The sequence below is a fragment of the Mytilus edulis genome, chromosome 4 (assembly GCF_963676685.1).
Source record: "Mytilus edulis chromosome 4, xbMytEdul2.2, whole genome shotgun sequence".
NCBI classification, from domain to species: Eukaryota; Metazoa; Mollusca; class Bivalvia; order Mytilida; family Mytilidae; genus Mytilus; species Mytilus edulis.
Window position 1 is genome coordinate 98,084,967 of NC_092347.1, and position 13,590 is coordinate 98,098,556.

General features: G+C 30.6%; 1 protein-coding gene across 1 annotated transcript in view; it reads left to right on the forward strand.

The window, feature by feature from the left end:
• The window catches only part of LOC139521200 (structural maintenance of chromosomes protein 5-like), a 36,159-nt gene extending 23,413 nt beyond the window's left edge, over positions 1-12,746 (forward strand). Inside the window, exons 17-25 of the mRNA XM_071314569.1 lie at positions 323-390; positions 1,631-1,754; positions 4,011-4,133; positions 4,770-4,895; positions 5,970-6,065; positions 7,826-8,053; positions 8,579-8,758; positions 9,368-9,463; positions 11,165-12,746. Of these exons, the coding sequence (XP_071170670.1) occupies positions 323-390; positions 1,631-1,754; positions 4,011-4,133; positions 4,770-4,895; positions 5,970-6,065; positions 7,826-8,053; positions 8,579-8,758; positions 9,368-9,463; positions 11,165-11,296 (1,173 nt within the window). The 3' untranslated portion in view covers positions 11,297-12,746. The remainder of the gene's footprint in view (positions 1-322; positions 391-1,630; positions 1,755-4,010; positions 4,134-4,769; positions 4,896-5,969; positions 6,066-7,825; positions 8,054-8,578; positions 8,759-9,367; positions 9,464-11,164) is intronic.
• Positions 12,747-13,590: the final 844 nt, after the last annotated feature.

Sequence of the window (13,590 nt, forward strand, 5' to 3'; positions counted from 1 at the left end):
ACAACAATACACACCGTAAAACTCAGAATATGAAACAAAAGAATATAAAAAAACAACTTTAAAACATGCCTTCTAATATTTTATACCTAACTGCTGTATAAGTTTGTTATACTGATTGACTGTTCATGTTCTTTGTTAAATGGCTTAACTGAAGATTTGTTTGATAAATAAACATACTTTTATTGTGAACCTTGCAATATGATAAAGCAATTTCATAATTTCAAATCTGTGTCTTGAATAGTAATTTTAAAGTTTTTTTTGTATTGTGTGATTTGTAACAGCCCTCTGAAAATATAAACAAAAAAACTTTCTAATGTTGCAGAAAGAATTAAGTCAGAAAAAGGATGTCAAGAAAAGACTCCAGTCCCAGATTGATTCCAAGATTCAAAGGTTTGTCTGAAACATTTTAAAGTTGATGAGTTCCATAAATCATTCATTTTGAATAATAAAGATACTTATATAGACCGCATACTCGACTTATCGCCTTATTTGATGTCTTTGATGTGATCCGTCACAATTCTCCATTATGATCTCTCTATAAAATAATGATGTGTCTCTGAATATCAAATAACTTGCAATCACAATAGAATTTACAATAATTAATTGATATTTTATCAGTTTTTTGTGTAATGACAATTTTTAAGAAATGTCATGGTGGGGAGTGTTAGATTTGAAATGTAATTCCAAATTGTTGGGTTACTTCATTTATTATTACTGAATTTATTTATTTTATTTATAATGCTTGTAGATACTATTTTGGGGTATTTGCGCATATGTAACGTTGCGCTCATGAACATTATAATATTTCCCGTTTTTAAGTTTTATGACGTTTCGCTTTTGACGTACGTTACGTTGTCTAGTTTTTTACTCATTGCATGTTATTTGATATTCGGAGACACATCATTATATTATAGAGAGATCATAATCGGTAAGAGATAATTTATGTACATTTTTAAGAACAATATTTATTAAAGAATATTAATATTTATTCTAATTAACTTTTTAATTTAACAAGTTACTTATGAAGCGTGAAAGAAAGTGAATCATATTGTTTGATTAGTATTATGCCTTTAGTTTTTTAAGTTATAGTTTTACTTACGATGTATGTTTATGTGTATTTGTATTTTATTGTAGAGAATCGGTTGTTATGATATAGTATATGAAGCCAAAATTATATGTAGTTTTGAAGAATAAAGATACTTATATAGACTGCATACTCGACTTATCGCCTTATTTGATGTCTTTGATGTGATTCGTTACAGAATTGTTTATTAAAAGTTTACTGAGCAGCAATAAGCCAAGACTTTGTTTGATATTTATTATGTTTATTCAGTTGGAAATTTGATACTAAGATATAAAAATGAGGAAATGTAATAAGATTGCTTATGAGACAACCATCCACCAGAAATAAAATGAATTTTGGTAAGATAACAAAGTGGTATTAAAAAAAAGAATGCTAGTTTATACCATTTAATCTGCATTCTAGGAGGAAAGAATGTAGGAATAACCCCAGAAAATGTACACAGAGATAAAGACATCAAAGCAAAAAAAAAATGAAATTTTAATCAAGGAGGTATTTTCACATATACGTATATATTAATTACTTATAATTATGATTTTTTTTTGTTAGAATGAAAACAGAAGAAGCTGAGGCTGTTAATTTGCAGACAGAAGAAGAGAGTGCATTAAAAGAAATTAGAGGATATAACAAGAAAAAATGTACATCACTACAGAAGTTAAAAGACTATACAAGGGTAAACAAATTATCTAAAACAACAGCATTCACACTCACTCGAAAATTACTTCCTGACAGTCAGATGTTCCTTACCTGGTCTTGGTCACATATTGATTATTTCCTGACTATGATAGTATGGAGGCATTTTAATTTCTTGTCTGTACATTTATCCCTTAGTTCATCCAGTTTCAGGTTAAAGTTTACCATGAGGTTATTTTCACATCAGCTTGACACACATGTTGACTGTGGAGTGAATTAAAAAAAAATATGCATATTAGGGTTTGACAAAAATTTCATAGTGAGCTGAATTTAATAGTATGTGCAGACTTGTTTTAAGGAAACTTATTCTTTAAGAATTGAATGCTTCTTTTTGTAACTTCATTGGGGTGTAAAAGCGTTGACCGAAATACATTTCCGCGCTTCATTCTAAAAATGTGTGCACGGTCAACGCTTTTACAACCATATGAAGTTACAAAAAGAAGCATTAAATACTTATAATTACATTTTTTTAACTAGGATCATGGAAACACGATTTTTATCAAGTTTTTATTTAATTTACCAGTGCACTTTATTGTGGGACCTCGTGTCATCATGAATGATAAATTTTATTGTGTAATGCAATTGCTTAAGGAATAACAAGAGATTGCAGTGTAGCCAATCAGAATAACGCATTATAATGAAACATACATCTAATGTAATTATTTGTTAATGATATTTAGGTTCATCAGGGTTTAAGCTAGGATTTTGAGGGCTTTAGTCACTTTTGCACGCTATTAAAATCAACTTATTTTGTGTAAAAGCAAGGGACCAATGATGTATATTACTAGCTTCATCTTTTGACTTTGTCAGATTTTAAGGAATTGAGGCAGACAGGCAGGCACCAGCATGATTGGCAGTTATTGTATAATTTGACTGTATTGGCCATTATTATGAAAGATTCTGACATGGAATCCAGAAATTTAGTTCACAAGTTCTCTTCAGTTTGTTCCAGGGGTCATTCTTGATCAACAAAAAAAACAAGGAATCACAGCAGAAATTAACTTACAATAATTATTTCACTGCATAATCATTATCCATATAAAAGGTCTAAATCGATATTTGGAAATCATTTCTATCAAGTTGGAAATGTATAAAATCCTTTTTGGAACTATTATAATGACTGAAAGGAGCTTGTAAACAAATCAACAATAGATCACGTTTACTACTTTCGGTTTTAAAATGAAACGAAAACGGGAAGTGACACGTGGGAGTCCGGATTCATCAGGAAATTATAATTTTTTTATTTAAATTCCTTTAATAAGAGATATATATTTGTCTCTCTCGTTTATTGATTCTAAATGATTTCGTATTTTACGTTTTTTAAAGTCTATAAATAGTCAAAGGAATACTTTCACGCATGCGTAGAACACAATACAGGAAGCACCTGTTTAACTCGTGAAAGTCTTGAATAAACACATTAACAAAGTTCTTTATTTTAAATAGAAATTGTCGAAAGTTTTTGATGACAATTTAAATCAAATATGACGAAAATGCCTTCGAATGACGAATCTACGACAAATGAACTTCAGATTGTGATCGTTTGAGAAATATTGAAATTCAAATGCGAACTGTCCGGGTTGTAACATTTTTGATTAATTGACGAAACTATATACTCCTGGTTGTTGAAATGAAATGTCGACTGACTGATTTTCCTGGGGAAATAATTATGATGGTCATTCAGTTGTGGGGTTTAATAATAATTAACGGATTAGTGACCCATCCGATGGCGATAAGCGGATTAGTTATATTCACAACTTTTAACACCTGATAAAAATGTTAATTACCTGGAGGTCATAAACTTGTCAAAAACATGAAGACAGGTAGATTTATAGTTTTTATTGCGAATTTTTTTTTACACTTTCAAAATTAAAGTACGAAATTGATTTGAAATACTTTCGTCAATGAGAAAACACTTTTACGAAAGTGACGAGCGCTAGCAAAATCACTGGGTCCATTGTTTGTTTGTTCTTTTTTACATTTTGATATTGTTGTATTTATTTAGTTTGGTTCAAATTTCTGCTGAATAATAGTGAAAGTTTTCTGAGGACTGACTTTATACCCCACCTATTTAGTAGGGGGGCATTATTCTTTCTTATCTGTGTATCTGTTCCTAAATCTACCTGTCAACACTAGTTCATACTTCTTATTGTAAACTAAGTACTGTTACCTTAATGAAAAGGAGACTGATTTGCTATTTATATTTCTATGTAATACTCTAGTGTATTTTGTTTTTTAGAAATGTATAGAACTGAGTACAGAGAAAGTGCGTTTAGGATTAAGACAAGCCATGTTTATTCATGAACAAGAACAGGTTGAAGAAGAGCTAAGAGAACAATCAGGAGTATTACAAAATTTTGAGGTAAAGATCTCTTTTATATTATCTGAACATCCATATTTTGATTTGAAGTACTAAGTTGTGCTAGTTGCTTATTATTTTATTACCAATATTAATGGTTTATTGAAATATTGATTGAGTTGTATTCAAAAACATTTTGGAGTATTATTTTAAAGTTGGGTATTGTTAATAGACAAGAGAACAGACAGATTGAACATAGACACACCACAGACATTGACTTTTAATAATTTTTAAATCAAAATGTTGATATTAAAAGAAAAATCTTCTAACAAGTAAAACGACAAGTTTGGAAAGCTATACAGTTACAATTATTTTTTATGGATACTCAAAATTCTAATTTTGGATGTTGGACTTTATAAAACTCAATGAATTAATTATCTTGAACTACTGATTTGAACAAACATTGTATTATGATGAGGTACAGGAAGAGTTTGGTTGCACTCTGTTGATTTTTATTGAAATGACCGTCTTTGAACCTTTAATTATCGAATTTCCACTCTAAAAGTGTCCTCAGGCTGTTTTTTTTTGTGTGTGGCCATTAGTTTCATTCCGGGGCATCTAACTAAGTATATTCAGTTTACTGATAAACATTTCTGTGCATAATAAATAGATAGTTAATATATCTTTGTTATACTGTAGAGAGCATTTGAAGAAATAAAAGAGAAGGTTAAAACTGCCAAAGAAATGGCAAAGAGATTGTTACAGGCAGCCAAGCATGTTACAAACACAGATGTCGATAGTGAACTGTCTCCAGAACTTAGACAGGTAAGTCCTCAGAGGTCATCTCCATAGTTAAAGTCATGAAAAGTGTTAGTGGTGAAACATAATGTTTATCCAATTCTTGAACCAATTCATGTATATATCATAAACTTAGTCTACTGTACACGATTTTCTCATTTTTTACGCAAATATATCGTATAATCGTCATTTTCTTTTTCTTTTTCTATTATGATTTAACAAATATGGCTGCTCATTAATTACCGTGTTTTGAAGCCGAAGTTTACCGATTGTCACCTTATAGTAAACAAATAAAAAAAAGCATGAGAGTTGAGCACGTGTTTAACATGTACAATCCGATAATTTTTTATTTCAATGACAGATCCATGCGTATTGTGATCACTGGATTTTTATGAGGAGGGTTACGCTCAGGTCACTATGCATACGGAAAATATGTCGGCGAATTGCTTCCTGGAAGGAAGCAATTAAAAATAAGTAAACTTTTTCTAAATGTGGACAAATTAAAGAATTTTCCTCAGAAAAAAGTATATGTACATAAGTTGTATAATGAAAACTATCCATTTAGTTATAAAAAACAGATGCATATTTTTTTTTATTTGAAGTTTCTTATGACTTTAATTAGATGGTGTCTGGACTAAAATACACATGAAATTCTGATGTATATTATAGAGTGCATACCTTGTTATAAACTGTTTATTTCAGACTTTTTGTCATTTGAAAAACATGTTTTAGTATGTTATAAATCAAATATGAGAATTTGAGTGTAATCAGTAAACATGATTTTGACAGCTAATGGGGCCCCCTTTGAATAAAATCAGTAAATTAAAACTGCAATGAACTGAAGGGAAATCAGATTATAATATATATTGCAATAATATAAACAAATTTAGGAAATTAAAAACTTATCAGGACAGTTGAGAGATGTTTTAGGGTTCAGTATTCAAGTTTCGTTACATGTTTTACTAAAAAATCCAAACTCAAACAAATATTGAATGAAAGTATCTTGAAATAAGAACTAAATTAAAGACAAGGTCTTAGCAGCTGTAGAAATCAGTCATGCAAAAAATGCATAAAATTTACATGTTTCACTGTATTTTTTAGAGCTTTGAGAGTTGTCCGTCGACTTTAGATGAGATTGATGCTGCCATTCATGAACAACAAGCCAGAGCTGATTCATTGTTCCAGACAGATGAAAGAGTAAGTCATTTACCTGTTAGATTTGTTGTTCAGTGTGTTGAAAACTTGCTGCAAATTAACGCTTATTTTAAAAAAAAAAAAATTGTTCATGAAACTTAGTATTTATTAGGTAAGATAGGCCCCCCCCCCCCATTACAGCTGATTTCAATGAGTATGTAGCTAAAGGTAATATCTTTGGTTAGCTTGCTTGCTGGCTGAACCGTGAAGTCATTGTTAGGTAAGGTATACTACCCTCCTTTCGAAATAGCCTAGTCCTACAGACATATATATTGGTTATCTGTCAGACTAGTCTACTCTTAAAGGATGGTAGTTTACCTAACCAAACAATGACTTCACAGTTCAGCTAGCAAGCATGCTAACAAAGATATTATTACCCTTAGCTACATACTCATTGAAATCGGCTGTAAGTTTTCCAGAAGCTTGGATTTAAGTTTTTAAAAGACAACAATCACCAGTTAAGGTTAATATCATAGTCTGTCATTCAAGCTATAAACTAGGCTGTATACCAAAATGAAAAGAAGTAATGTGTAATGCTAAATAAATTGAACACAATAGCACTTAAACATACCGTAGAAAGGCTTGTATAGTCCACGGTTTTATTCTCCAAAATTGGACCTTCCAGACGGGGTGCGGACTATACAGTACAATAAGCAATAAATAAGAGAAAAATTTCAATTTCACGGGCGAGGTGGTTTGTGTAGGTTCCGCCATCTTTGTTATTGATATTGCAGAGGGCGCTCTTATCATTTTTCAAACTAATAATTTAAATCATCCATATTGATAAGTTATTTCTATTCAATATCAAGTTAATACTGATAAATATAAAAACTAAACCTTTCATTACAAATTTCTCGTTTCTTTTCAATGCATTGGTTGAAATAAACTGGTATCTGCTTGATTGAAACTATACAAACATAGTGAAAAAGACAACCGTAAACCAGCTTAGAACTTGTAAACTACAAAACGTAATCAGTTATTGTTTGTTCCGTTTTGGTGTTTCATACTGACTAATATGGTTTGTATTAGCTTAAGACCCTTCAAACATTAATTAAAGACTGTTTTACAAAATGGTGGAACTGTTTTACTTTCAAAGTCGTATCATAGTGATATATGTAATGTACGGATTTCGACTCTCACCGGTTAATTTCTTCTTTTACACTTCCTGTTTAAACATACAAAAGTTTCTAAATTGTTTTTTAAATGAATTAAACTTATTTTAACAATCAAGAAGCGTTCTGGAATCATTTACGAGCAGTTTCAGCTTCTGTTTGATGATGGGAAACAGGTTTTTCCAAGAAAATACCGCAAACAACCGCTTAGGATTTGAAATTACCGGAGTTTCATTAGACCTTTTCTAACAGTAACAAAAAGTGTTTTTTTTTCCTAAAGTTTCGTGTGGAGAAGTGGGTGCAGACTATGTACCAGTGCGAACTATACCAGCCTTTCTACAGTAGCAGCTTCAAACTTGTACACTGTTGTTCGGATTCATGAATGTCAGCTTCGTTTTCCTGGCACAGCTATTCTTTCAAGACCTTTAAAAGATCATTTCCTGTTCTGTTGATATCAAATGCATATGATATCTCTGCTTGTTAAATGTATTGACAGGATATATAGGAATCTGGCTGTTTCTACATTTTCCTTTGAATTGACCAAGTTGTTTGTCCAAACCCTGTGAAGTTATTTGCATTAGGCATGTTTTCCTTATAAATAAGCTTCATATACTTGCCTTAGATGTTCAATAACAACACATTTTATTTTAGGTTGTTAAAGAATACAGACAAAGAAAAAAAGAAATTGCACAGTTAGAGAAAGATGTAACTAATAGACAACAGCAATTACATGGTCATCAGGAGGAGGTCGAGAAAGCTAAGAGGGAATGGTTAGAACCGTTACGAGGACTTATAGAGAGAATTAATGAGAACTTTAGTTACTTCTTCTCTTGTATGAAATGTGCTGGTGAAATAGATCTCAACGTACCCGATAATCCAGTAGGTATTCCTTGTCTAGGTGGGCTCATTTCTGTTACCCTATAATCCAGTATGTATTCCTGGTATAGGTGTGCTCATAGATATACCATGTGGTATTATTACCAATGAGAAACTCAATCCATGTCACAATTTATAAAAGTAAACCATTATAGGTCAAAGTACAGTCTTTACCACAGGGTCTTGGCTCACAGCTAACAGCAAGCTATAAGGGGCTTATAAAATGACTAGTGTAAAACCAACAGTCTAAACGATATAAAAAAACAAGTAACGAGAATCACCACATCAACAAACAACAACTACTGAACCTCAGATTCTTGACTTGGAACAGGACCAATCAAATGCAGCAGGTTTAAACGTTTTTATAGGTACCAACCTTCACCCTTATCTGAAACAATAGTGTAACATCACAACATAGAAAGACACAGTGTAAAATATCAACTGAAATGGCTATACTCAATCATGTTGCCAAGTAGAATAATATACACATTTGATTGTCAAGTTTTTAAATGTTTTACTTAATTACAGGAAGACTATGAAAAGTACGGTATTAAGATCAAAGTCAAGTTTAGGGATTCTGAGTCACTAAGGGAGCTAACTCCACATCATCAGAGTGGTGGTGAACGTAGTGTGTCTACAGTGTTATATATGATGGCGTTACAAGAATTAGCCAAGTGTCCATTCAGATGTGTTGATGAAATTAACCAGGTAATTATATGTTTGCTCATTTCTATCTAATATTGGAGGTGAACTACCATAATATACTGAAATTCTGGAAGTAGCATGTATCTGTTTATGTTAAATAAAATTCCAACGATCGTTTTCATGGTTGTATGAAATGGATATTGCAATACTGTAAATTTATTTTTCTGATGTCACATGACTGTATGCAACCCTTTTTAGCAAAATCTTGATATTTCATGTTTAATCGCAGAAAGTATTGTGTATAGTATGTTCTTTCATTGGAAAAGTTTTATTTATTCATTTGTAAATGAATGTTATAATAGGTTTTTAAGCAAAAGTGTCTCATAAGTCAGTTATGGCTGGATACCGATATTTTAACTTCGATTTAAATTTTTATTTGTATTTTTATAATTATATTATGATGTAAGATATTGTTCTGTATTGGTATGTGACACAAATAAGATATTCTGTCTGTCTGTCTGTTAATGTCAAGTTTAAGTTTGTGATTTTAGGATATAAGTTTAAAACTAAATGTTGATGAAATAATAGGTTGCCTTTCCTTTCTTGTTTGTTATTTTAATAGATGAAAATAGTGAATGTGTATGAATGTTAATTATAATACTATTACTGTAGGGTATGGATCCAGTTAATGAGAGGAAGGTGTTTGAATTAGTTGTACAGACAGTCTGTAGGAGATCAGCATCACAGTATTTCTTATTAACACCCAAGGTAGGTAACAACATTTGAAATTTTGATAGTAGATTTGTATTGAATACAATTTAATTAAACCATTGAGTTATAACCTTATAAGGGGTCATCCATAATTGTCAACCATTTTCCAAAGTGTACAAAACGTACACTTGGGGGGAGGGGGTTAAAAAATCAACATTTTTACCGTACGCTTTTTTTTAATTTCCAGAATTTATTTCGTTTCCGTACGGGGAAGGTCGATGTATAAAATCGAGAATTGGCATGGGTGTGTTTCTCTTCTTATTTCTTCTTCATTATTTTCCTTTGATGATATCTATTTCGATATCATAATTCTCCTCAATCCGGATTGAACGATTAAAGATCAAATCATATGAAAACTAAATCTTTCAAAAATGTAAACTTGTAAAAATTTTTAAACAAAAAGTTTTCAAGCATTTCTCAGTACCCGCTATTGTCAATTTCACCTGCTTTATTATAGATCGTTATCGTTTCACTCTGTTTAATAAACAAAACTGATGGAAACACTTAATTCTTTGAATGTTTAGATTTTGACAAGACGCCATTTTGTGAAAAGATTTTAAACTGGTCCTTCGATTAATATCCTTGTAATGTATTCCAAAACAGTAAACCAGTAAACCGGAAGTAAACTTATTTTTCTTAGTATAAGCCTCCTTTAATTTGGAACACCTCCATATGGAGTTTAACCTTAACCTTAAAAATTATCCAATATATGTACACGTTACAGTATATATACATAAACGATAATAGTGCATGAATGGCATATTTACAGGGACCTTTTGAATAGAAATACAGGTGGGAAATTTAAAAACTTAAAATGTTTTAAAACATTACACTTTTATTGATTGCTGTCTTAAGCTCTGATTCCATCAACAACTGTCAATCCATACTTTACCAATGCAATATAACCATGCATTTCCCTTTCTTTGATTCTTAACATAGTTTATGTGCCCTTTTGTTAATCTTTTGCATGCTCTAAGTGCTCTTTTTCATTGGAGTTCCAACTGTGTGATAGGGGAAACACTAATCTTTTGAACTCTTTATTCAAACAAAACAAGCATCACAGATAGATGTCATCAAATAAAACAGTCAGATATGTTTTAGTTTGTTTTCAATGCAAATTTCTATATTAAACTAAAATATAATAAACAGGATCTTCTTTTTATTAAGAATGATTGATTCCTCTCTTGAAATCTGAAAATGGTTGATGTACACTTTTTGAGGGAGGGTGGGGGGTCTGAAAAAGTGTACGTTTTGTACACTTTGGAAAATGGTTGACAATTATGGATGACCCCTAATGTATTAACATGATCATTACAGTTGATAAATTTCATTGTTTTTTTCTGAAAGACTTTTTCAAACTTAATATAACATTTTATTAATGCAAATTCTTTGCAGAAAAATATCAATATATGCAGGTAGTAACCTGAAATAATTTTTCATGAAAAAGTGGTTGTAATTATTTAAAGTACAAAGTTTGGGGAGGCAATATATTCCAGGTCTCATCTGTTTGTTAATCTCAATTAGCCTTGGTTTTGGTGTATGCTTTTGGAAATATTACCCAGAATGCATTAGATTCTGAAACTGCGAATTAATTACTGGTTTACTCGTGAATAACTTTCAAATAATAACAGATTATGTGTATGCAGTATTATGACTGTTTAATGCATTTGTAATTAAATGCTTCAAATTTTTTTCCAGCTATTACCAGATTTGGAGTACTCCGACAATATGACTGTTTTATGTGTATGTAATGGACCATATATGTTAAACCATACAGAATGGAATCTTAAAAAGTTCATCAGGAGAAGAAAAAGACTGGAAGATGAATAAATTTGTGATTACAGATACAAAGGTTGTGGAGGAATAGAGATCTGTTGATGAGAGTTTAAACTTTATGACGGGGAGAACTTTGTATGACTATTAGTTAAAACATGGAGAGGACCAGTAAAACATGGAGAGGACTGAACGAACAGGTGTTTTAATGAAGAGATTTTAATTATGTCTAGGATTTTGGATTATGAAAGAGAGAATTGTATTAAAAAATAAAGACTTATACACATAAAAAAAATAATCTTTAAAGAAGAGCTAATTCCACTGTTAATTTCAGGAATTTGTGTTTATATGTGAATAAAACAAGCGTAAAAAATTTTATTTTCCATTACCAAAGTAACCGTAATTTAATGATATTTTAAAGAAAGAAAAAAATGAAGAAAAAAAATTGTTAACTTTTTGGAATATTTTGTTTTTAAATGTTGCCTTAGATACCTGTTTTGCTCTGTCTAAGCTTCTCGGGTAGTTATCTTAATGTATATTTATCGTTGACACCCAGGTAGGTGTGATTTACTAAATTATTGAACTCATGCTTTGTTATCATGGTTATAGAAAGAAAATATTGAAGGCAGCTGTACACACATAAATGGCAGGACATAGTTATGGAAATCTTCTATTTATATTTTTTTTCTTAAAGTAAAGCTAAATCATTGCTGTAGAATATTTATAGAAAAGCCAAAAATAACTTTTACTTTGATGTATTCAAACTTTAAATTTATTTTAATCAAATCATCACTACTATAGAAATTAAGACAGTTTTAAAATTATTAGATATTTTGTGCTGATGTAAAAGATTGAGGTATGATAAGAATTATTTATGACATTTCAATGAGAACAGCATTATGTTTCTTAACTAGTTATCTTTCTACTCACAGTTATGCTTGATATTATCATCCTTTAATTTTTTAATTTTAGAATTATTTTAACAAGCATCAATTCATATTTCAGCCATAAAGGTTGTTCAATTTTAATACACAGAATTTTAAAATTTTGATGATCATTCAAACAAGCATTAAAGTAGGATTGAATAAATATTTAAAATTAAATGACATATTTGATGTCATTTTGAGAGTGTGCAATGATAATATTGCACACAAAAAAAACATCTATTTATTATTTACTCACCTGTTCTTGGGGAAAAAAGTTAAAAGAGAGATACAAAACAAGAGGTTAGCAAAATTAAAATGTTACTTATTACCATATATATGTATGTTTTAACACAGAATTTTACACTGCCATATAATGCTGTGTTATGCATTAAAATCTTATGTTTAAGGATGATGGAGCAAGTACTGGGATGATCAGAGTATTTTCTAGTGTTTTTTGTTTTTACTTTTTTATTGAAGGAGAGAAAATGAATGAGTTTGTGATGTGCCAAATTATTTGATGTTGGGTTTTTGAAGAAAGTGCAATGTTTGTAGTCAATAGTGCATTAAATTGTTGAACTTTACTGTTGTTTCCTTATTTATTTTTCCTTAGTAGAAGTTGTGTTCTGACAAAATCATTATGAGAGTACTTGATGATTGTCAAGTGTCAAAAATTTCCTACAAATTCAGAATGCCTAAATCCCTACCTTAACAGTTAGAATTCTCCGCGCAAGAAGTCGCATAAGTTAACTTGAAATTTTAACTGCCATTTGAAACCGGTTATGTTGAGAAATGGCAGATCTTATACAAACACTCTCAAAAGTTAGAGCTAAATGAACCCAACAAAAAAAGTTGTAGACTATACTATTATTCCAACAGACATTACCATGAAAACTATAAAATGTTAACCCAATAAATCATTTAAATAAAGTCAAGGTCAGATGAACTCGACCATGCCAACATGCACACACCTTACAACTATTCCCTACACCAAGCATAGTTGACCTGTTGCTGATAGCATTGGAGAAATAACTTGACCACAAAAATTCAACCTTGATCACAGAATCATGAAACATACTCTGACAGATAAGTAGACATTGTAAGAACCACATATAGCAAATATAATTATCCTTTTACTCATAAGTCAGTACTTCACATTAAAAAAAATTGTGGGGTGTACCTACAGATGTTTTTACTGAACACTTTATTTCTCTTAAGCGGGTCATAAAATCTGATTCGATATGTGAATGAAAATGGTTTCTAAAATGTGGATATTGTGGTAATAACAGATGTGAGGCATTTATTTTTATATATGTGTTTAACATTTTAATATATTGTGCCTATCATTTAAAAAAAATAGGGTTATCATTTGGATATTTTGTGCTTAACATTTTGCAGTTTATGTTTATACAGTGTAATGCTGTTTTA